Raw genomic sequence first — 21011 nt, 5'->3', positions numbered from 1 at the left:
GGCCCAGAGAGGTGTGTACCTGTTCTGTCTCTGTCTCTCTAAGGTAACTGAGTCTTCTCTTAGTCTCTGTCTCCCACACTTTCTTCCCTCTCTCCCACTCTCGGTCGCTCGCTCTCTGAAGGAGCCCTGTCAAGTCACTCTACGCCATACTCCCCTCGGTGTCTCTACCTTCCTTCACTGGGTGGCTTTTCTCGTCTCTCTCCCTGGCTCTCTCTACTTGCTACCCTGCTCAACCTTGCCCAGCACCACTGTCCGCCAGTCCACACACGCCTGTCTGTCTACCTGATCAGGCCTTACCTTCTTGCGTATCCGTACACCTCAAGGAGATACTTTGGTAGGTACTTCCCATTCGTACACACACCTCTTGACCCCCCCCCCCGGTTCTCCCGTACTCTTTTGCTCGTTTCCCTTCGTTTCCACCCTCACCCTCTCTCTCTCTCCTGACCCTGACATTATTTGTGCTGGTCCTTTGCCCTTACTCCAAAATAAAGCTCTTGGCTATGCCTCCTTCCCGCTCCGTCTACTCATAATTTCCCGGGCCCCAACTACCACTCCCGCCCACATAAGACTTGACTGGCCACCACCACCACCACACCTTCCGTCTTGACCTGACCCTCTACCAGCCCAGTCAGTCTCACACGCACCGCACCGCACCGCACCGCGCTGCTCCTGCTGCTACTACTACACCCACCATCACCCGCAGTCACCACCACCACCACCACCACCACTGCCAACGACGTCTGACCTGCAACGCTCCTTTGCTGCTTTGCTCAACTACATAACAACAGACCACAACCCTTCTTCTTCTTCACCACACGCACACAATCACCCGCACCACTCGCCAAACAAGTCAACCTGCCAAAAACAAAATAACAGACAACTCATTGTGTTCAATAGTTGCGCGCCCGGCACTCGACCCGAGGGATCTGCCCATTGACTCATCTGCAACTGTTGCGCCGTGCGCACCCTTCCGAGGAACCACCACCACCCAAGACTTTCTCTTGTTGCGCCGAACCACCTCCCGCCCGATTCAACGTTGGATTCTTCTTGCCGGACACGAGCCTGCGCGACCTAGGACTGCAACCAGTTGCCAGAAGCGAACGCAAGGTGTCAAGAAAGACACGAAAAAAACGAACGAGCATCCGCTGCGGGATCATTGCATAGCGGCTTGCCAATGCTGTCGGTCCCGTCGACCCCAACCTGGAAATAGACCCAAATCAGTCACTTGCATACAACACCTGCCACATCACACACCTCGCCTTGGAGAGCCCATCGCAGCAACTGCGCAGGCCCGCACATTTTGTCGAGCAACCCCCAAACCCAGAGGCCGGAACTCCCAAAAGACGAATCGACGGACACCTGCCATCACGATTGGCTCAGTCCGACCCTACTCTCGTCCGCCCTGCCACGCCTACCTCTTCTACGCCTACGCCTGATTCACTCTGCTGGTCCGCCTGCAGTGTACCAGTACGAACCACCGGCGCCCATAACTTTTCCACCCGTGTGGTCTGTCAGGACCTCTGGTGCGCCGCATCGCATCGCACCGCGCGGCGACCTACACGACTCTGCAGCAAAGAGATCATCACCCTCTCCCCACGGCCTGCTGCTTCCTTCCTGGACCCGAACCCTTGCCCGCCTGCCAGACAGCCCCGTGTGTGTGGAACGCCCACCTTCATATCGCAGGATCGACCTCCTCCCACGCATCCCCCGCATTCTCTATCCCTCTACGGGCCGTTCCACACGACCACACTCTCCAAGGATGCCGTCTCAAGCAGCTACTACTTCTTCATAAAAACGCCAGATCATCCACCTAGGATCTCGCCGCGGGGACCTCTCCAAACCCGCGTGTAGCGAAGGGCTACCCCCACGAACTTTCACCATGTCTCCCACTTCTACTTCAACTCAGTTGCCCTCACCTCTACCCCTTTCCAAACCTCCCACCATGCCTCCTCAGTCTACTCAGTTTAGGCGCACACGTCCAAGCCATGTACAGACAAACATCCCCTCCAACATTCACCTACAACACCTACAGCAGCAGCAACAACAATTCACAGTACCAGCTTCAGCAATAAGCGCCTCCTCCGTGGCCTCCAGCTCGCAGCAGGGCTCGCCCGTCATGTCCCCAGAGAATGCCGTCATGACGAGCAACAGCTCGCTCCAGGCTTCCCCTGAGCACCGGGGCCGTGAGCTTGTGGACGACCAGTTCCCGGCCGGCTCATGGTCTCTGCCCGAGTCCGTCATCTCAAGGAAGACGAGTGACAACTCGCTCGGACAGACCTTGGTGGGCAGCCCCAGTGCCATGTCAGAGGCCGTCACCAAAAGCAACAACATCATTCGGCGTCTGTCGAACCGAGCCACGGCCAGGTTCACCCGCCGCAGGACATCTTCCGCTGCCCCCAACAGCCGTGACGGCAGCGTTGGCCCCGGTATGCTCCGCCGGAGGAGTGACAGCAACAACACGGCCCCGCCCGACCTTGCCGCGTATAGCGACTCTGACGATGAAATCATTGATGAGATGGACGATCTCAGGTCGTTGATTGGTGGTCTTGACGGGGCTCTCAGAGAGTCGTCCTCGAATAGCACCACCGCGTCTCTGGCCGGCTCCACCTCGCCTTCCAACACCACCGCCGGCCCCGTCATCCCCTTCCAGCTGCTCAAGGGCACCTGGATTAGGAAGGTCTCCAAGAAGAACTGGAAGAAGCGTTTCATCCTGGTCCTGGAGCCCGACGCCGCCAAGATCTCCTGGGATAAGTCCAAGGGAAAGCAGCTCTACATTGACGACATCAAGGAGATTAGGACCGGTTCCGATATTCGACAGTACCGTCTCGACTATGGCGTGCCGGAGTCCGAAGAGGCCCGCTGGTTCTCCATCATGTACGTCGTGCACGAAACGTCAAAGACCAAGATGATGCACCTGGTCGCCGACGATGAGAGCACCTTCCACAACTGGGTGACTACGCTCGAGGCCATCTCCAAGCACCGACAAGATCTCATGGCGTCCTTGATGGCCTTCAACGACCGAGCCATCCGCGACTACTGGCTCACTGAGATGGCAAGGCAGAGTGGTGAGAAGACGTTGTCTCTCGACGTCGGTGACATTGACTTTGAGGGAGTCCAGCGTGTCTGCCGGAATCTTCACATTCACGCCTCGTACCAGGATTTGTCCGATAAGTTTGATCAGGCGACTGGCACCGGCACCGGCCGCGGGAATCGTCGCCTCAACTTTTTCGAATTCCAAAAGTTTGTCGGTTTGATGAAGCAGCGTGACGACATTCGCCATATCTACTACCAGATCGCGGCTAACCCAGTAGCCGGCCTCAGTCTCGACGAGTTCAAGAAGTTTTTGCGCGACGTCCAGGGAGAAAACGTTGAAGCTGACCCTACGGTCTGGGAGACTGCGTATAACAGACTGGCCCGCAAGCACGCCAAAGATTCCGAGTGGACGAGCGAAGGCCCACGAATGGGCGACGCCGCCTTTGCGGCCTATCTGACGTCGACCTACAACCTGCCCGTCATCAAGGAGCCCAAGACCTATTCTCTCGACCGTCCGTTGAACGAGTACTTCATCTCCAGCTCTCACAACACCTACCTGATGGGTCGACAAGTCGCTGGCCTCTCGAGCGTCGAAGGCTACATCTCCGCGCTCGTCCGCGGCTGCCGTTGTGTGGAGGTCGACTGCTGGGATGGACCCGATGGCAACCCCACGGTGAACCACGGCCGCACGCTCACCACTTCGATCAGTTTCCAGGAGACCATGACCACGATCAACAAGTACGCCTTTATTGCGACCAAGTACCCTCTCTGGATCTCCCTCGAGGTTCACTGCAACCCGGCGCAACAGGCCGAGATGGCTCGCATCATCAAGGAGACCTTTGGCGCTCGTCTCGTCACCGCACCCCTGGATCCATCCTCGGACAAGTTCCCGTCGCCCGAGCAGCTCAAGGAGCGAGTGCTCATCAAGGTCAAGCGCCCGCAGCCACCCCCGGAGCCCACCAAGCCGGCCGAGTCGACCGGTCGCCGACGCGGTAACAGCCTGAGTTCTCCGTACCCCAAGCCGGTTCAGCTGGACAACAGCATCGTCCCCTCGCAGTCGCTGCCTCAGAGCCCCATTCTGAGCCCGAGCCACTCGTCCCGCCGTCTCGTTAGTAAGAGCCGTGTTAACACCATCACGGAGGGCGAGGTCCAGGACGCCCTGAGCAGCAGCACGAGCGACAACGACAGCGCGGGCGAGCGCATGCCCCCTAGACGGTCATCGAACAAGACGGTCAAGGTGCTGGGAGATTTGGGTGTGTACTGTGCCGGCCTCAAGTTTGGTGGGTTCGACGCCACCGAGGCCAAGGCGTACAACCACATCTTTTCCTTCATGGAGTCGAGCTTCCACAAGAACAGCAGGTCCAAGGAGGAGAAGAGAGCCATCCAGCTCCACAACATGCGGTACCTCATGCGCGTCTACCCCGACCGCACGCGAATCACGTCCAACAACTTTAACCCGATCGGTTACTGGCGCAAGGGCGTGCAGATGGCCGCACTCAACTGGCAGACGTTCGATCTCGGCATGCAACTCAACCAGGCCATGTTCGAGAGCGGCACCGACCGATCCGGCTACGTCTTGAAGCCCAAGGAGCTGCGCGAGATCAAGTTGATGCCCCCCGGATGGGAGGGCCATCACCGGGAACGCCAGGAAGTCACCTTCACCATTGATGTCATCTCGGCCCAGCAGCTCATGCGCCCCAACGGCATGCCCAATAACAAGACGGTCGACCCGTACGTCGAGGTGGAGGTGTTCCACTCCAGCGACAAGAGGGACAAGAAGGACACAGACGCCGAGGGCTCGCTTTCGGATACGCCCCTCATGTTCCGCACCAAGATCAAGGCGGGCAACGGCTTCAACCCCATCTTCGATGAGAAGTTCACCTTCAAGGTTACGACCAAGTTCCCCGAACTCATCTTTGTTCGCTGGTCGGTCAAACTCTCGCACAACGGCGAGAGCTACAACGACCGCCAGCCCGTGGCGACGCACACCGCCAAGCTCAACGGCCTCAAGCGCGGCTATCGCACCCTGCCCCTGTTTGACCACAACGCCGAACAGTACCTCTTCTCGACGCTCTTCTGCCGCATCAACATCGACTCCGTCCAGACCGTTCTGCTCAGCAACAACGACGACCTGGATTCCACGGGCACCAGCAGCAGGTCCCGTGGCGTCGGACGCGTCTTCAACACGTTTGGCACTCGATCCAACAACATTAGCCCCAAGTCCAGCATGGAGAAGGCGACCTAGGGCGGCGGAAGGCCGCGCCCCTTCTGTACCATGCTGAGGCCTCACCACCTTCGCTTCTTGGCATAAATTTGTTTCCTTTTTTATTCCCCAAGTTTGTATCAGTATCGACAGAGAATTAACGACATATGCCCGGGGGGACCTCGAGTACCCCCTGGGGCGAAACGACACGGCCGAACCCAAAAAGACAGAATTCCCAGCGCGCCCCAAATTTTTGGATCTAATGTGCTATCAATACCCCCTTTGGCATTCGACTGCGGCGTACTATTGGCATGAAGGAGAACTTCCTGGTGTAGTCTACGACTATTTTTCTTTCGCTTCACCCGCTCTCCTTGAAGGATGCGAGGCTTTTTTCTAGGGATACCAACGGGACACCTTTTTTTTTCTTTCTACTTTTTTCATTTGTTCATGGGATTATTCATTGGGACGGCGAAATAAGGGCATAACCGTCACCGCCCCCGAGAGGCCTGATGCCCGGGGGTCGCGTCGACTTTTTGAAACGGGAAAGGACACACAGCATATACCACATGTCAGGAAGGGACAGGAATATTATAGAACTGGGATCAATCCGACATGATGAAAGCAAAAGTCGAGAAAAGACCATAGGAAAAAAAGTTTCTTTGTTTCTCACGATTTGTCTGCCACGATTTGTCTCGAAAGAGGACCCACAGTACACGATGGCGGATGATTGTTATCACCCACCTTTTCAAGCGTTGCATTACCCGGAAACAGTTTGTGAGAGGTGTTTTGTTGATTAACGGGGAGGAATCTCCTGGCGAACAGGGAGGAATTTGCTGACTGCCTTGGGGGTATCAGGACATGGCGGAGGAGGGCCAGGACGGTCCCGCTAGGATTCGGGCTAGGAAGGCCACCGGGTTAGGATGGTTTGGAGGAGGGGGGATCTGTTTAAGCATTGACGTGAAGCATAATCATCTGGAATGGATGGACCGGGCGGGGGGCACAACGAACGAACGGGAAGGGTGAACTGGAATGGAAGGCAGTTTGCTGCGGACAGGCTCGTTGAGACTGCTGGTGCTAATGTCGACGAATTAACCGTGATGGGTACTACCGTCTATCTGTCTATCTGTCTTCCTGTCTGTCTGTCTGTCTGGACCTAGCTTGGCTACAGTGAACCGTGAACCTTGTGCCAAGACCGTTGCTGTGTCTGATGTTGGCGAATGTCATAAGGGTCGTCGTGGGATCTTTTCTGCCTCTTGAGTACTTGTGAGCAGAAGCAGAGAGTTATGCCGTAACGAATGGGCTTTGGCGGCATGACCTTTGTTCGAAAGGTTTGGGTGAGAGAGGTCTAAGCTAGATAGGGGCAGAGAAGGGAGAGAGAGGGGTTGAGGAGAGTTGCCGTGCCGGTACTGGGACACTGAGAGAGTGAGGGCTTTGGTAGGTGCTGTTTTTTTTTTTTGTTTCTTTTTTGCGAATACGTATACGCGGGGTTGAAGAAAGTCGCCAGAGAGGACACGGCAAGACGAAAGCATCGATGTCTGGTAAGTACGGTAGGTAAAGTTGAGCAGCGTTGTGGGGTGGGGGGGGCGGTGGAGGGGAGGGGGGGGGGGGGGGTTGGGGGGGGTGGGGGGGGGGGGGGACGGAGGGCAGGGGAGTTGTGAATGAGTGGTGTGTGGTTGGGGGTGTGTGGTTAGTGTTGCAGGGTGGGGGGGGGGGGGGGGGGGGGGGGGGGGGGGGGGGGGGGGGGGCTGAACATTGACGTGACGTGACTTGACTTGGTGCCCTATCTTTGCGTGCGTATAGACTTTGGAGCTTCTTCTTTTTTTTTTTTTTTCTCTCCTCGACTTTCTTGATCTTCTTACTTCTCTCCATGTACCTAGTGTAGTTGAGTTTTGCTCGATTGCAGTTTGCAGAAGGAGGAGGATGGGAGGGGGGGGGGGAATGGGCATGCGAACGGGGGGGGCCCGGATGGACTGGGTGTGGGGATTTTCTGCGGCCGGGCCGGATGGCAGGCCAGGCGTGCGTGTGTGTGCTGTGTCCCGTGCTCAAGCTCTCTCCAGACTTTTCCTCCCGACACAGGTTGAGTTGAGTAGATGGGTGGGTGGGTTCGATGATTTGTCGCGGCTTTTCTTTCCCCCTTCTCTGGATTCCCCGTACCGGATGGGTACTGCGTAAGTAAACGCCCCCCCGCTCCCCCCAAGTGAGTTGGGTGTCACGGTGTGTAACTACGCAAGCATCTGTTGCATACCCAACTAAGTATGTACTGCGTACGTATGTGTCTATGGTCTGGATGATCCGGGGTGCAGGAAGAGGAGGGGGGAAAAGGACAGGGAGAGGGAGAGAGAGAAATGTGGTGGGAAATTTTATCCTTGGGGGTTTTGGGATAGTGTAACATGTGCAATCTCCGTGCTGGAGATTTTCTTGTGTTCCTCCTTCTTTTTGGTTCCTGTTTGTTATTTGCTGGGGGGCGCGTGTGGTAGGTGCCACACGCCAAAATTCCTACAAACCAAAGACTTGTCTCATGTACAGAGATGGTAGTGTGTTTCTTTTCCTCCATTTCGATTTTCAAGGGGGATTTGCTTGCTGGGGGCATGGGTTGACCAAGGATCCGGGAGGATGGACGGAGGTCAGGGGAGGTGTTTGAGAGACCAGAGAGCTCCCCGGGCCGTGGGTCGCTGGTGTGTCTGGGGGAGGGCTTTGGAGAAGGAAATCAAAGCAACCTGGCCGACGACAGCGAGAGTAAACGGCATTGTCGGCAGAGGATAGATAGACTTGGCCCAAGAGGTGGTGGAAACCTCGACTCTGGAGTGAAGGACGGGAGGAATTGACCAATGACGGGCATCAGTCGGTTGGCGATCCAGTTGCTATCCGATTTTGCCGTGTCTTCCGGAGCTGCATCCGGAGGGGGCTCCGCACCAGAAGACGAGGCGGGCAGAAACTCCCCTTCCCGCTTGGCTTTTGCTGCTTGCACATGCTTCGCAAAGGCTAAAAGAGTGTAGGTAGGAGGAGGAGGAGGGACGTGATCAAACAGGTCACTGTCAGAGTGGTGGCTGAATGGATGGATGGGAATAAAAGACCAGACGGAGGAATGGATGGATTTGGGTACGTGCGGAGAGTAAAGGGACATGTGGGAGCCGCTGAAGTGGGCGGGACGAAGCAGAGGTAGATGCGGAGAAGGTCTTTCTTGCTGGATGGGATGTAATGGGCGATGGGAACGTTCCAGCGCATCAGATGCGAGGTAGGTATCGCGATGTAGTTTTACACCACGGCTGCTGCTCGGAGAGAAATGTCCTCTACGCGTGAGGTGAACTACGACGTTGGACGCGAAGGAGAATGCGACGATGCCGGGGGGGGGGGGGGCTATGATTTGGCTGGGCGCGTGTTGCAACCGATGAGCTCCCCCGGATGGGAAATGGAAGAAAGGAAGACGTCTGCGGATTCGAGGATTGACAGGGTAGGGATGTTGACGGGCAGCGGAGATCAGCGCAGCAAGGCAGAATCTCAAAATCCTGTTCGAGGGGTTGCGTTGCGTTGCGTTGCCCCCTTCCCTTCCCCCCTCTCGATCAGTACACTAGCTAGCTAGCTATGCCGTGGATGAGGATGTTGTATGTACTGCGCGAGCAGCCAAGAAAATATATGCATGGAACGAATAGAGTATGCAACCCGTCACTCGTGGCTTTCCTCTTGGCTTTTTTTTTTTTTTTTTTGTGACATACCTTTGCCAACCGGGGGAGAGTGAAGTAAAGATAGTTTCAAGGCCAAGGGGGGAAGAACTGCTCCGGAAAGGATGCGTACATAGTACGTACGTAGTCAGGGCCTTGATGGTTGCCAAACAGGGTTTTGCAAGGAGAAAGTCAATTTCCTTGCTACAGAAAAATCCTCTTCCTTTTCTCGGAGTATTTTCTTGCCCGTCGTGGTTGTCTCGTCTGTGCTGGAAAGAAAAGGAAAGGAGAGGGGTGACGGCACATGAGGGGCATTGATCTCTAATGTTCTAGATCGTGATCGACAGAAAAGAAAGGAACAAGAAAGAGAGATGAAATTGAGAAAAATGCGACGTTGGGCATGGGGGGGGGGGGGGCGATATTCCAGGTTTTTGGCCCAGAATGCTACGCTACACCAAAGGCCAGGCCGGGCCAGGCTCCTCCTCGGCGATCACGATGGGCTTCCCGGGGTGGTTTCAACTTTCGGGTGAAGAAGAATTTGATGAATTGCAGTTTTATGGCTGCCACGCTGATGGTTCACTTGCGAAATGTACAATCATCCGCAATGGGCGAAGCCGGGCAAAAAGTGTAAAAAGTCACGAGACCCAAAAGAAGAATACCACGGAGAGATGGGAACCAGACAGAATTGGACAGAACAGAACAGAGCAGAATAGACAACAAAAAAAAAACCAGAAATTGGGGTAAGGTGGAGATTTGGGGTAGAAGGTGCCGAGACCGACAGGGTTCAGCGTCGCGCGTTGGAGAATGTGGAGACCGGCCGAGCTGCAGCCTGCAGTGTACAAGGGGGGCGTGCGTGTGGGGAAAGGAACGTACATAGAGAATGGGGGGGTGCAATTGGTGGTGGTGGATGGGCGTGAAAGTAAAGCGATTGGTAGAGAGGAAAGGCACGGCGAGTATGTACAAGCCTGTTTTGGGTTGGATTGGGTGATTGGGATGGATGAATCAGATTTGGGGAATAACGACGCTTGATATTCAAAAGGCAATGTAGCACCTTGAAATTGGCCAATACACCAGAAACGCTAAATGTATGTTATTCTTCTTTCGCGTCGGAAAAGAGTTTTTTTCTCGCCCCTCCTCCCCCCCATCGCCCGTCATCATGGACTACAAGCCCGACCGCAAGCGGAGCCATCATCCCATCATCTCGCTCCGGCTCTTGCGCCGTCCGCCCGGGCCCTCCGGCTCAACCGTCCGGTGTGATCCGTCCCCTCCTCCCTTAGCCGTGCACGGGGCTGGGGGTCTCCCGAATCGCCCGGATGGTCTCCCTCATCCGCGGGTTAGCGTCGAAGCTAGCCTCAATGAGGTCCACGACCTCGTCCGCCGAAAAGTACAGGCTGAGCTCGCTGTCGCACCAGAGGTACTTGACCTCATTGAGGTTGGACTGGAGCACCTCGCTCAGGTATTTGAGACGGAGCCACGTGGCCGCGTACTGCGCCGTTGTCGGGATTTCGTCTGCTGCCGCCGCCCCCGTGCTCGCACTTGTGGTCCGCGACGGCAGAAAGAGGTCGTCGAGCTCCGTGACCTTTGCAATGAGCTTCGCGATCCCGTACGCGTCGTCCTGTCCGATGGACGACGCGTCCATGACATCCCCGATAATCTTGGACGACAGCCCATCCAGGAGCGACCCCACAGCCTGGTACCACACCGAGCGTGCGAGAATCGATTCCCATGTCACCGCCATGGATCTGACCCGCGCTAGTGCCGAGTCCACGCAACTGTCCAGTTCATCCTGCTGCATGAGACTTTGATCGCCTGTGCGTCTTGCGTTAGCCCAAAAGCCATACCGACTGCCGGCAGTCTGCAGCAAGTGCTTTCAGCCCAGGCTAGAACAAAACGTACCTCCTAGCAGATCTCGCAGCACCGTTTTCTGCAACCCCAGCTCGTTAGTGTATGCGCGCGTCGCAAAGTTCTGCAGGCTCTTGATGTCGTTGTCTATGCGCAGCATGTTCTGGGCGCGTGTGGTGAGATCCCCGCGTGACTTCCACGTTGATGCCAAATCAGCCAGCTTCTCAGACAAATACATGGCATCGTTGTAGAGGAACCTAGACATTGGTCAGCTTCGAAAGGATACCCCTACAGAATGCTTACATGTTCCCGCCAATGTCGAGTGAGTAGTAGTGCGGCGACACTGCTCGAAACATGGCTAATGCGAATGTCGGCAAACTGAAGAGGCCCGGCGCGGCGGCTGCCACTGGACTGTTTTCGTACCTATCAATGTTAGAAGGATCACCGTGTTGACATGAGCTCGCAACATACTCGGGCTGTGTCAGAGCCGCGCCGTCTTCGAGGAGGGCCAGTATAAGCTCCAGCACCGGCTCCGGCATGGAGGAGATGTGGTACGTCTCCTTGAGAACCATCTCCCTGCTCTCATCTGGCTCAGCAGATACCGTCTTGTGTTTCTTCGTCGGCGTCTTTGCTGCTTGAGGCTTCGGTTCTGGCTCCGTTGGCTCTGTCGCATCATCATCCCCCCAACCCCACGCGTCGGCTGCGTCGTCCTCATCGTCTGCCGTCTTTTCCTCAACCTGCACCGTCTCCTCTTGGGCGGTCTCTGTAGTTTGCTCCTCATCGTTCCATCCCCAGGCATCAGCACCGTCGTCTTCCTCTTGTGTGTCGCCTTTGGCTTCCGGTTCCTCGTCATCGTCGACTCCCCATTCCGCGCCCCAGTCATCTTCTGCGACGGTACCGGCTACACCGTTCGCCGTCAACTCCTTGCCTTCGGACCGAGACACCATTTGCTTTTCCACCTTTTCGACTTGCTTTGTGGCGCCGAGACCTACGCAACGTCAGCAAGATTTTGAATAGGCATACACTGGGTGACAGACCGTTTGACATTTGCACCCTGACCGAATCAAGGGCTGTTTCTCTGCACTTTGCAAGCCATATTGACGGCGCACTGCCAACCCATTCCTTGAGCTCCGTAAACCCAGTGAATCCGTTGTCTTCAAGGACCTCGCAAAAGCGCCGTGCAGATTCGATGACAGCCTGGAACCTCCCGAGATCCTTGAGATTTGAGGGCACTTCTGAGTCGAGCCAGACTGAGATGAGCCTCGGGACCAGGTCGCTCATCATGATGGGGCTGAAGAACATGAGGAGGTCCGGTGTCAGTCTCTTGGCCAGGAACTCAACCACCTTTTGGAGATCCGTGAATAGCTCGTCGATTGATCTGCCAGCTTGACCATTCAATCCCACAACGTTCTGCCGGGGTCAGCAACTGAGCCGTCAGACTGTCTTTGGGACATACCTCAGTCTCGCGGATGGAAGGCAGCGATGAAGCTTGCGTGTCCATGCGCGGAAACACAATGGCCTTGTCGACATCGTGCCACAGCTTGGACATGCGGTCTTCAACCTCTTTGTAGGCCTGGAGACCAATGATGGCTTCCGATAGCGTCATTTGCTCGTCTGGATTCTGTTAGCTTCCGGTGGGTTCAACCAGACGGGTACCAAGTACCATCCAACTTGTTGTAGATTGCCAGGGAGCCGGCTTCGAGATCCGTGTGAACAAGCGATGCCCAGACGTGGTCGAAGACGTCGTGAACATGTGACTTTAGCTCGAAAGCCCTTACGTCAAGGAGCCTCATGATCCGGCATGCCTTCTTGTTGACTGGGACGGCATCGAGCTCTGTCCAAGATTCTGCATAGCATTAGCCTCTCGCCATAATGCCGATGCGATGTTTCGGTCCTTACTCTCCAGCCACCGGAGCGAATCGATGATGCGCCGCTCGTTCATCGCCTGCTCGACCTCCCCCAAAAGCTCGTTGACATGCTGGATACCCCTGAGGGCATCGTGCAGCTGGTTCGTGTATAGCACCTCCTTCTCAAGAAACTGAATGTGGTCCTCCGCATCTTGTATAGCCTTTCCCGAAACCTGCGGCGCTTCCGATTGTCGGACAATATCGTCGGCCAGCCTCTTGGATCGCAAGATGTCTTCCTGTAGTGTTTTCGCATTGTGCACCCACGAGCTGACGTCGCCCTTGGTCTCTTCGTTGATCGTGTGGATTTCAGACTGCGCATGCATCAGTAAGAGGCCGTCATCGCTCGCTATGGGCCTCGCATTACCTCCAAATCACCCTTGGCCCGCTCCAGCGCATCAATCGCAGGCGACAAATCCGAAGAGGACAGCGACAGCGATGACATCTGCTCGTCGGGGAAGCGCCCCTCGAGCGCAAAGGCAACTACGGCCTCTCCGATGTGCGCAGAGGCATTCTGATCTGTTTCGACGGCCATCGTCTCGTTCCGCTGCCGTGCGCGGGTCACACGTGTGGCTTCTCGAAGCTCTCGATATCGCGGGACCGCTTCGGTCGGGGCGCCAGGTGTCAGGGCAGGTCGCAAGCAGGAAATGGAATGCGGTAGATCGAGGTTTGGGAAGGTTCGCCTAGAGTTCAGAGACGTGATTCTGCAAATATGTAGCTAAGAAACGGGCGACAGGAGGACTTTGCCTCGTCTTCGGAGCGATGCCGCATAAAAATGGGCGATGAGCTACGGGCAATTATGACACTGGATTGCATAGCTGTCCCGAAAGCACCCACGTCACAATTCGATGTCGCTCCCCGGTACGTTCCTCGTGTCCGATCCGACCTCGTGCCGAGCGGTTGGCGCTTGGCCCAGCGTAGTCTCCCGCGGCAAGGGGCCAATCAGGAGACACCACCCCGCCGATGACCTTGCGAAAATCAAAAAGTAAAGATAAACTCCACTGGTCTCTTGCCCTGGACTTTTGGAGGGGCAGATGGACCAGTGCGCTTCATTGTACGGCCAGCGACATCTCTCACGTTCTCGTGCCCCGCGACGAACTGGTAACTCGCAACCTAAAAGAAAGCGCGCCAACGGGAAACCAAAGCTCAACTATAAGGTATATACCAATCCCTGAGGACGCCTGTAAGCCTCAGCATCAGCTCGTTCTCCAGTGCCGTCGATACCCCGCCATCCTTGTGTCAGCATCTCTCGTGGCGGCGGTTAGGTAACCGCTACATCGTTCCCTATCACGGGCTGGCCAATACGCTTCGGGAAGCCTCATTGGTCTTCTTCATCTCTGTCCATTAGGCTGGCAAAGCCGGCTTCTGTACGGTAAGCTGCTGCGCCTTTTTCTTCCGTCCGTCCTACTCGTTCTTTCTTGTCAAGTCTTTTTGGCTGAAGTGGTTTCCCCCGATTGGCCCCTTGTAATCCTACTTCTCTTCTTCGCCTGTCAACTGGTTGTATGCCATGGCGCATTGCGCTGCACCGTTCCGAGGCTGCAAGCTTCACACGACTGTCTGAGGGCATCCTTCCCGTGTCTGACACGTTGACATGTTGAAGATTGGAGTCGGTCAAGTGGCGCTTGCCGTGGCCGTTGCGCTTCTGGCGGCTTGTCTTGTTCCCCATCATGGACACATCTTATCCAACAGAGCTGGGTATGTCTCTTCTCGGACCGGATGTCCTGGTGTTCACGGACGCATGGCCCTTTGTCATACGAACTACTGCATCTATCCGCTGTCTGGTTATCTTCCCCTCCCGTTTCCAACAGCTAGTTCCTGTTTTCCGGTGAAGAGCTTCGTCAAGAGACCCGTATTACCCTGCTTCAGCTGGGTTTGTTGTCTCCTTACCCAAGGGCCATTAAACTGTTTGCTCATGACTCTTCGAGCCCCTGTGTTCTTGTGCCCCTGCCCATGCCTTTATAAGAATCTCCCACAACTACACAGGACACTAAGTTGACCATCTTGTCAGATCATTTCAAAGCTTATTCAAAGCAAAGACACACACCATGTCGCCTGAGGAGCAACCCAAGCCGCAGCCGCGGTTCCGCAAGGTCCAGAGCTTCAAGACGGACTACGCCCCGTGCCAAATCAGCCAGTATGTCTCAGAGAGGAGCGGCATGCAGGTGATTGTGGCCGATCGCAAGGGCCCCAAGACCAACGGCTACTTCACTCTCGCAACCGAGATCTTTGACGACTCGGGCGCCCCTCACACTCTCGAGCATCTGATATTTATGGGCTCAAAGAACTACCGCTACAAGGGACTCCTCGACAAGCTGGCCTCCCGAGCCTACTCTGGGACGAACGCCTGGACTGCGACGGATCACACCGCGTACACGCTCGAGAGCGCTGGCTGGGAAGGCTTCTCACAGATCCTGCCAGTGTATCTCGAGCATGTCATCGTGCCCGTCATCACGGACGAGGCGTGCATCACCGAGGTGCACCACATTGACGGCGAGGGTAACGATGCGGGTGTTGTCTACTCAGAGATGCAGGCCGTGCAATTCAAGAGCGCCGAAATCATGGATCTACGCGCGCGCCGACTGCTGTACCCGGAGAACGTGGGCTTCCGCTACGAGACCGGAGGCATGACGGAGGCCCTCCGGGTTTTGACCCCTGACCGCATCCGCCAGTTCCACCGTGACATGTACCAGCCCCGTAACCTCGCCGTGGTCATCATTGGCGAAGCGGACCACAACGAGCTGCTGCAGATCCTGGACGAGTTCGAGGAGAGCATCAAGGACGATCTTCCGCCGCTGGATTCCCCTTTCAAGAGGTAGTCCAATCCCCCACACCTAACAAACCATGCTGACGTGAGTGTGCAGACCTTGGATCGACTCAGCACAGCCTCCAGCGCTTAAGGAGACCATCATCACCACAGCCGAGTTCCCTGAAGAGGACGAATCCGTCGGCGAGATCACTGTGGCTTTCTACGGCCCCAACTGCACCAACACCATCGAGACGTCTGCGCTCAACGTCCTGCTGACCTATCTTTGCGGCTCCTCTGTGTCGATTCTCGAGAACGTCATTGTCGAAAAGGAGGAGCTTGCCAGCTCCGTGTCCTACTGGTGGGATGCCAGGCCCAACTCTGTGATCTGGTTCCAGCCGACTGGCGTCGAAACGGATAAGCTGGAATTTGTCGAGAAGAGACTCGTCGACCTACTCAAGGAAGTGGCATCGAAGCCTTTGGACATGGCATACCTGACCTCATGCATCCACCGCGAACGCCTTCAGGTCAAGTTTCAGGCCGAGGAGTCTGAGGGTTTCTACTCCAACAACATTATCACGGACTACCTTTTCGGCAAGCGTGACGGTTCGACGCTGAAGGACTTGCAGTCCCTGTCCGAGTACGAGGAGCTCGAGAAGTGGACCGACGCACAATGGAGGGACTTTTTGCGCAAGTGGCTGTCCGATGCTCCCCACGTCTCCATCCTCGGCAAGCCGTCCCACGAGCTCGCAAAGAAGCAAAAGGCCGACGAGGAGGCGAGGCTCGCAAAGAGAAAGGAGGAGCTCGGCGCCGAGGGTCTGGCTGACCTCAAGAAGCGCCTCGAGGCTGCCAAGGCCAAGAACGATGAGCCCATCCCGGCCTCCGTGATCGATCAGTGGGCTGTCCCCGGCACCGAATCGATTCACTTCATCGAGTCTGACACGGCGAGGTCTGGAAAGGCCAAGAGCCTCGGCCTCGTTGACAACGCGGCGCAAAAGGTCATTGACGGCGCCAAGCAAGGAAAAGACCCCCTCTTCATCCAGTTCGAGAGCGTGCCGACCAACTTTGTGCACCTGACGGTCTATCTCGGGACATCACAGGTACCGATCGAGCTGAAGCCGTTGCTGCCCATCTTCAACGACAACTTCTTCAACACTCCCATCATGCGCGATGGAGAAAAGGTTGGCTTCGAACAGGTCGTCATGGAGCTGGAGCAGGACACCATTAGCTATGGTCTGCGCTCGACACGAGACTACGGCGACCCCGACGGCGTCATGATCCAGTTCCAAATCGAGCCCGCAAAGTACTCCACCGTCATCAACTGGATCCGCACCATGATGTTCGACAGCGTCTTCGACATCCAGCGCCTCAAGGCGGGCGTCCAGAAGCACCTGGCCGACATCCCCGAGCTGAAGCGTGACGGCAGATCCATGGCGTCCGAAATCGACATGTCCATCCACATGAAGAAGGAGTCCTACTCGGTCGCCAAGCGCGCACTCGTCAGAGCAATCTACCTGCGCCGCCTCAAGAAGCTCATCGCCTCCGACCCGGAAAAGGTCCTCTCCTGGTTCGAGCAGCTGCGCAAGTCCCTCTTCACCTCGAACAACGTGCGCATCCTCGTCACCGCCGACGTCGCCCGCCTGCCCGAGCCCGTGGCCGCCTGGGACATCCTCAGCACCCAACTCGGGGGCTCCGACGAGCTGCTCCCCATCGTCAAGCCGCACACCCTGCTCACAAAGGAGGGCCAGAACCCGGGTACCGTCGGCGCCACCATCGTGCCCATGACCACGGCCGAGAGCTCCTACGGCGTCAGCACGGCCAAGGGCATCACCTCCTTCGACGACCCCCGCCTCCCGGCCATCATGGTGGCTATCGGCTACCTCGAGACCACCGAGGGCCCCCTCTGGAACTCGGTCCGCGGGCAAGGGTTGGCGTACGGCTCGTATTTCGGCCGCGAGCTCGACACGGGCGTGATCCAGTACAAGGTGTACCGCTCGCCGGACGCCAGCAAGGCCTTTTCCGTGTCGCGCGAGACGATCCGCAAGATCGCCGAGGGCGAGGTCGAGATCGACCGCCACCTCAAGGAGGGCGCCATCAGCCAGGTCGTCGTGCAGTTCGCCGACGAGCAGTCGACCATGGCGTCGTCGGCGGCGCAGAACTTCATGCTCGGCGTCGTGCGCAGCCTGCCGCTCGACTGGCACAAGAAGGTCATGAGGGACGTCCGGGACGTGACGGACGAGCAGATCAAGACGGTGCTCAAGGAGCTCGTCATGCCTGTTTTCGAGCCGGGCAAGAGCAATGTCGTTATTACCTGCGCTCCGATCCTGCAAGAGGTATGCCTTTCCCCCAGCTTCACGACAGACATTTACTGACACATGGTTACAGAACATTGAAAAGGCGTTCAAGGAGATGGGGTACAAGACGGATGTCCAGCAACTCGCCTACTTCCACGACGACTACGGCCTCAAGGGCGACGAGGACGAGGAGGAGCTCGAGGAAGACGAGGATGACGAGTCTGACGATGACGAAGAGGATGATAGCGAGGGCGAATACAGTGATGAAGAGTCGGATTGAGACGGTGGGCAAAAGACCATGTTAGAAGAAGACTAGCATCGATAGAGCTGGCAGCCGCAGCACCTTTCGCTTCTGGGCTAGAATATCAGAGACGTATGCTCAAGATATATGAAGGAGTCTCAACCATCTTCGTGATTTCGGCAACGGCTGGGCCCCCTTGTCCAAGGGGTGTCATCCGGGGACCGTCTCTCGATACGGGATGATCAATCTAGTGAAGCTCCATGTCTGCCCGTCTACCCCTTTCCAATAGGCTCTACAGATCTTCACGAAGCTGGATCGAGCTGATCTAGCTGTGCCTCTCTTTACAGACGTCTGAGAAGTTCGATCTTGTCGTCTTTTCTCCCTGATAAAAACGCAGTTGGAACGGTACAGAGGCGCGACCACAGCCGTCAACGATCCCCAATGGAGTCCTGCAGAGCGCTGTTCAAGTTCCAGTGTTTCTTTATGCTTTAGTCAGAGCTGCATCGCTATGCAATCCATGGAATAGAAACGATTTAATTCGCAAAAGGTGCTACAAAAAAAAAACCCCCGATCATTATCCGTTCCCAGCAGAGAGGTAAGAGTGTGGAAAGCTCCCCGATACTCTACCAGGAAGCCCAGAAAACACCAAAAACACCAATCTTGAATTTTGGAAAAAGGAAACCACGAAGAATGTACGTCTCAGAATTCAAAGTTCCCTAATCCCTTTGCAAAGTAACAAAACCCGTACATGAAATGCGTTATACACTTTCTAAAATCCCCTAGTGACCCCAATCCTTGCTGACGGAACATGAAAGATGACGCTTTCTGGATATCACTTTCTAAAAACGCTCTCTCTCTCTCTGGTTGCCCCTATTTTGAAAATTGTTGACTTCCCCTCTCTGTCTCTTCCTCATTTATCATACTCCACCACCTCAATCCACATCATCATCATTCTCAGGCTGGTCCCTAAACGACGGCGAAGACGGGCTATGCTTCCTCAACAGCCCGCTGGCCCCGCTCCGTCCCCACCCGCCGTTGGTCACCAGGTTCAGCGCGCGGTGCTCCGCCGCCGCCGGGTCCTCCATGTCGGGGTCGCTGTCGTCGAGCTCGTCCTCGAGCGCCCGGCCGCGCGGGCTGAGCTTCCGCATCGGCATCGACTCTTGAAACCCGTCGGCGTACAGGTTCGGGTCGCGGCCCAGGACCCGGTCGGCCTTGGAGGGCGTCTTACGCGATCCACCGTTGGAGGGAGGGGGAGGAGGAGGAGGCGAGGTTAGATAGTGTCGGCCCGCGCCGTCGGGCTTGGTAGGCGGCGCCTCGCGCATAAACGTCGGGGGCTCGTCGGTACCCCAGCCGGCATTGATCTCGCGCGCGCGCTGTTCCTGGCGTTCCCTCGCGAGACGCTCGCGGGCGGCCAACCAGTTGGGGCTGGCTTCCCAGGCCCAGCCGTCGCCGGTGGTGTTGCAGACGGGGACGAACCACAGCAGAGGTTTGGGGCCAAAGAGGTGCAGCAGGTTCCGCTTCGCGCCGAGGTCGAACGCGTTGGGAAGCTTCTCAGAGTCCTGCTCGTCGAGGTACTCTTCGTAGCGCTTCTTCGCGCGCTCGCGCTCCATCTCCTCGTACGACTGGTGCGTGGCGCCCATCGGCCTCGAGGAGCCCGCACCCCCGCGGTATTCTTCGCCTTCTTCGGGTCGCGTAATGCCCGGGAGGGCGTTTGCGTGGATGTCGAGGAGCTGCTGGCCGTAGGCGGGCAGCTGGATACCCTCGCCGTTGTGCTGAGCGACGAACTGGTGCTTCATCTGCTTCTTCAGCGGCGAGAGGTACCGCGTCTTCTCCAGGCACTCGATTGTCGTCTGGCCCCTGCTCGCGAGCAAGATGTGCCACCCGGTGAAGGCGCCCACGACGATGCCGATGATGCCGGCGATGACGCTGAGGATCACGTAGTTGATGGGCATCAGCGTCTCGACGTACGTCGTGTTGTTGATGACCTCCATGTACACCCAGCTGCCGGAGACGAAGAAGCTGTAGAAGCAGAAGAGCGTCGTGTAGATGAGGAAGAGAAGGAAAGCCTTGTGGTTCTTCAGGCCGATGCAGGTCGCCAGCCAGGGGCAGTGGTGATCCATTTTCAGGACGCAGCGGCGGCAGGTCGAGCAGTGGTGGGCGCGATCGGGTTTCCTCGCCTGGCACTTTTTGCAGAACCGGAGCTCGCCGTTGGACTTCACGGTGAAGGAGGTGGCGGCCGGGGGCGCCTCGGTCGGTAGCGTGCTGTAGCCATTATCGTTTGTCGTACTGCCGGGGCTCGTGAAGACGGCGGTGGTGTAGGACCAGTTGAGCAGGCCGTAGAGGAGAAGGGCGCCTGCGGAAGACGCGGATCCTATGCATCGTCAGAAAGCGGCGGGCGGGCATGCATCAGCGGACTACTCACCGAGCCACGAAGCTTTAGAAGGCAGGGACCCGATGGTGACATCCACCCAGACGGCCCAGGTGGTTAAGCCATAGACGAAGAGCAGAGGGATGTAGGTCGCGAAAGTGCAACAGCAGCGTTCAAGCTTTCGCGCCCAGCGGCGAGACATGATTTCGGAGGAGGAGGAGTGTGGGCAATCAAGATCCATCCATTCACTCGAAAGGGAAAAGAGAAAGAGAGAAAGAGGCAGCTAGGAAGGGGAAAAGACCATGGCGGTCAGGGACGGAAGAATGGATGCTGATCGATGGCCACGAAGAAGAAAAAAGGGCCCGCGAAATGGTAAACTGCTGCGTTGGCTCAGCTCAACAAGCCCGGGTTTGTGATACGGATAGTCAGGGGGAGGTTAGAGGCATGAGCAGGGGACCTGGGTGGATAAACTGCCCTGTGGATGCGTGGAATGCAAGGCAACCTGCTGGCGGCGCCCCGTGGCATCCAGCTGTGAGCGTCCCCTCCCGCTGCCGTCTTACGCAGGGAGCTGAGGCTGAGCCGGGCTGGCCCCGCTCCGCCCTGCGGCAGCCTGTGGCGGTGTTTTAGTCCCCGTCTCTGGCCCCAGTTCCCGCTGTGTTCCGCAGAAGACAGTGGGCCGTTTGCTTGGTCCGCGCCGACCTGCATATCGATTTACGTGACTGCT

General features: G+C 56.8%; 4 protein-coding genes across 4 annotated transcripts; 2 read left to right on the top strand and 2 right to left on the bottom strand.

The window, feature by feature from the left end:
* Positions 1 to 1942: 1942 nt before the first annotated feature.
* Positions 1943 to 5278, top strand: CCOS01_00578 (phosphatidylinositol-specific phospholipase C; the record flags this gene model as incomplete). The annotated part of the gene is made up of 1 exon (XM_060448775.1): positions 1943 to 5278. One exon carries the CDS (start codon positions 1943 to 1945, stop codon positions 5276 to 5278), a length of 3336 nt encoding a protein of 1111 aa, XP_060320213.1.
* A 4890-nt stretch (positions 5279 to 10168) lies between these two features.
* CCOS01_00577 (is centromere binding protein at prophase) lies at positions 10169 to 14310 on the bottom strand (the record flags this gene model as incomplete). Its single annotated transcript, XM_060448774.1, has 10 exons — positions 10169 to 10704; positions 10792 to 10994; positions 11041 to 11725; positions 11775 to 12147; positions 12194 to 12351; positions 12401 to 12583; positions 12637 to 12955; positions 13009 to 13345; positions 13479 to 13609; positions 14050 to 14310. 10 exons carry the CDS (start codon positions 14308 to 14310, stop codon positions 10169 to 10171), a joined length of 3186 nt encoding a protein of 1061 aa, XP_060320212.1.
* CCOS01_00576 (peptidase M16 inactive domain-containing protein) lies at positions 14233 to 17958 on the top strand (the record flags this gene model as incomplete). The annotated part of the gene is made up of 4 exons (XM_060448773.1): positions 14233 to 14458; positions 14634 to 15453; positions 15503 to 17717; positions 17770 to 17958. 4 exons carry the CDS (start codon positions 14233 to 14235, stop codon positions 17956 to 17958), a joined length of 3450 nt encoding a protein of 1149 aa, XP_060320211.1.
* Positions 17959 to 18851: 893 nt separating this feature from the next.
* On the bottom strand, positions 18852 to 20489 carry CCOS01_00575 (DHHC zinc finger domain-containing protein; the record flags this gene model as incomplete). The annotated part of the gene is made up of 2 exons (XM_060448772.1): positions 18852 to 20290; positions 20342 to 20489. 2 exons carry the CDS (start codon positions 20487 to 20489, stop codon positions 18852 to 18854), a joined length of 1587 nt encoding a protein of 528 aa, XP_060320210.1.
* Positions 20490 to 21011: the final 522 nt, after the last annotated feature.

The sequence above is a fragment of the Colletotrichum costaricense genome, assembly GCF_030867565.1.
Source record: "Colletotrichum costaricense strain IMI 309622 chromosome Unknown Scaffold_1.1, whole genome shotgun sequence".
In the NCBI taxonomy this organism is placed as follows: domain Eukaryota; kingdom Fungi; phylum Ascomycota; class Sordariomycetes; order Glomerellales; family Glomerellaceae; genus Colletotrichum; species Colletotrichum costaricense.
The sequence above is the reverse complement of the archived record's forward strand: the minus strand, read 5'-3'. Positions and strand labels throughout refer to the sequence as shown.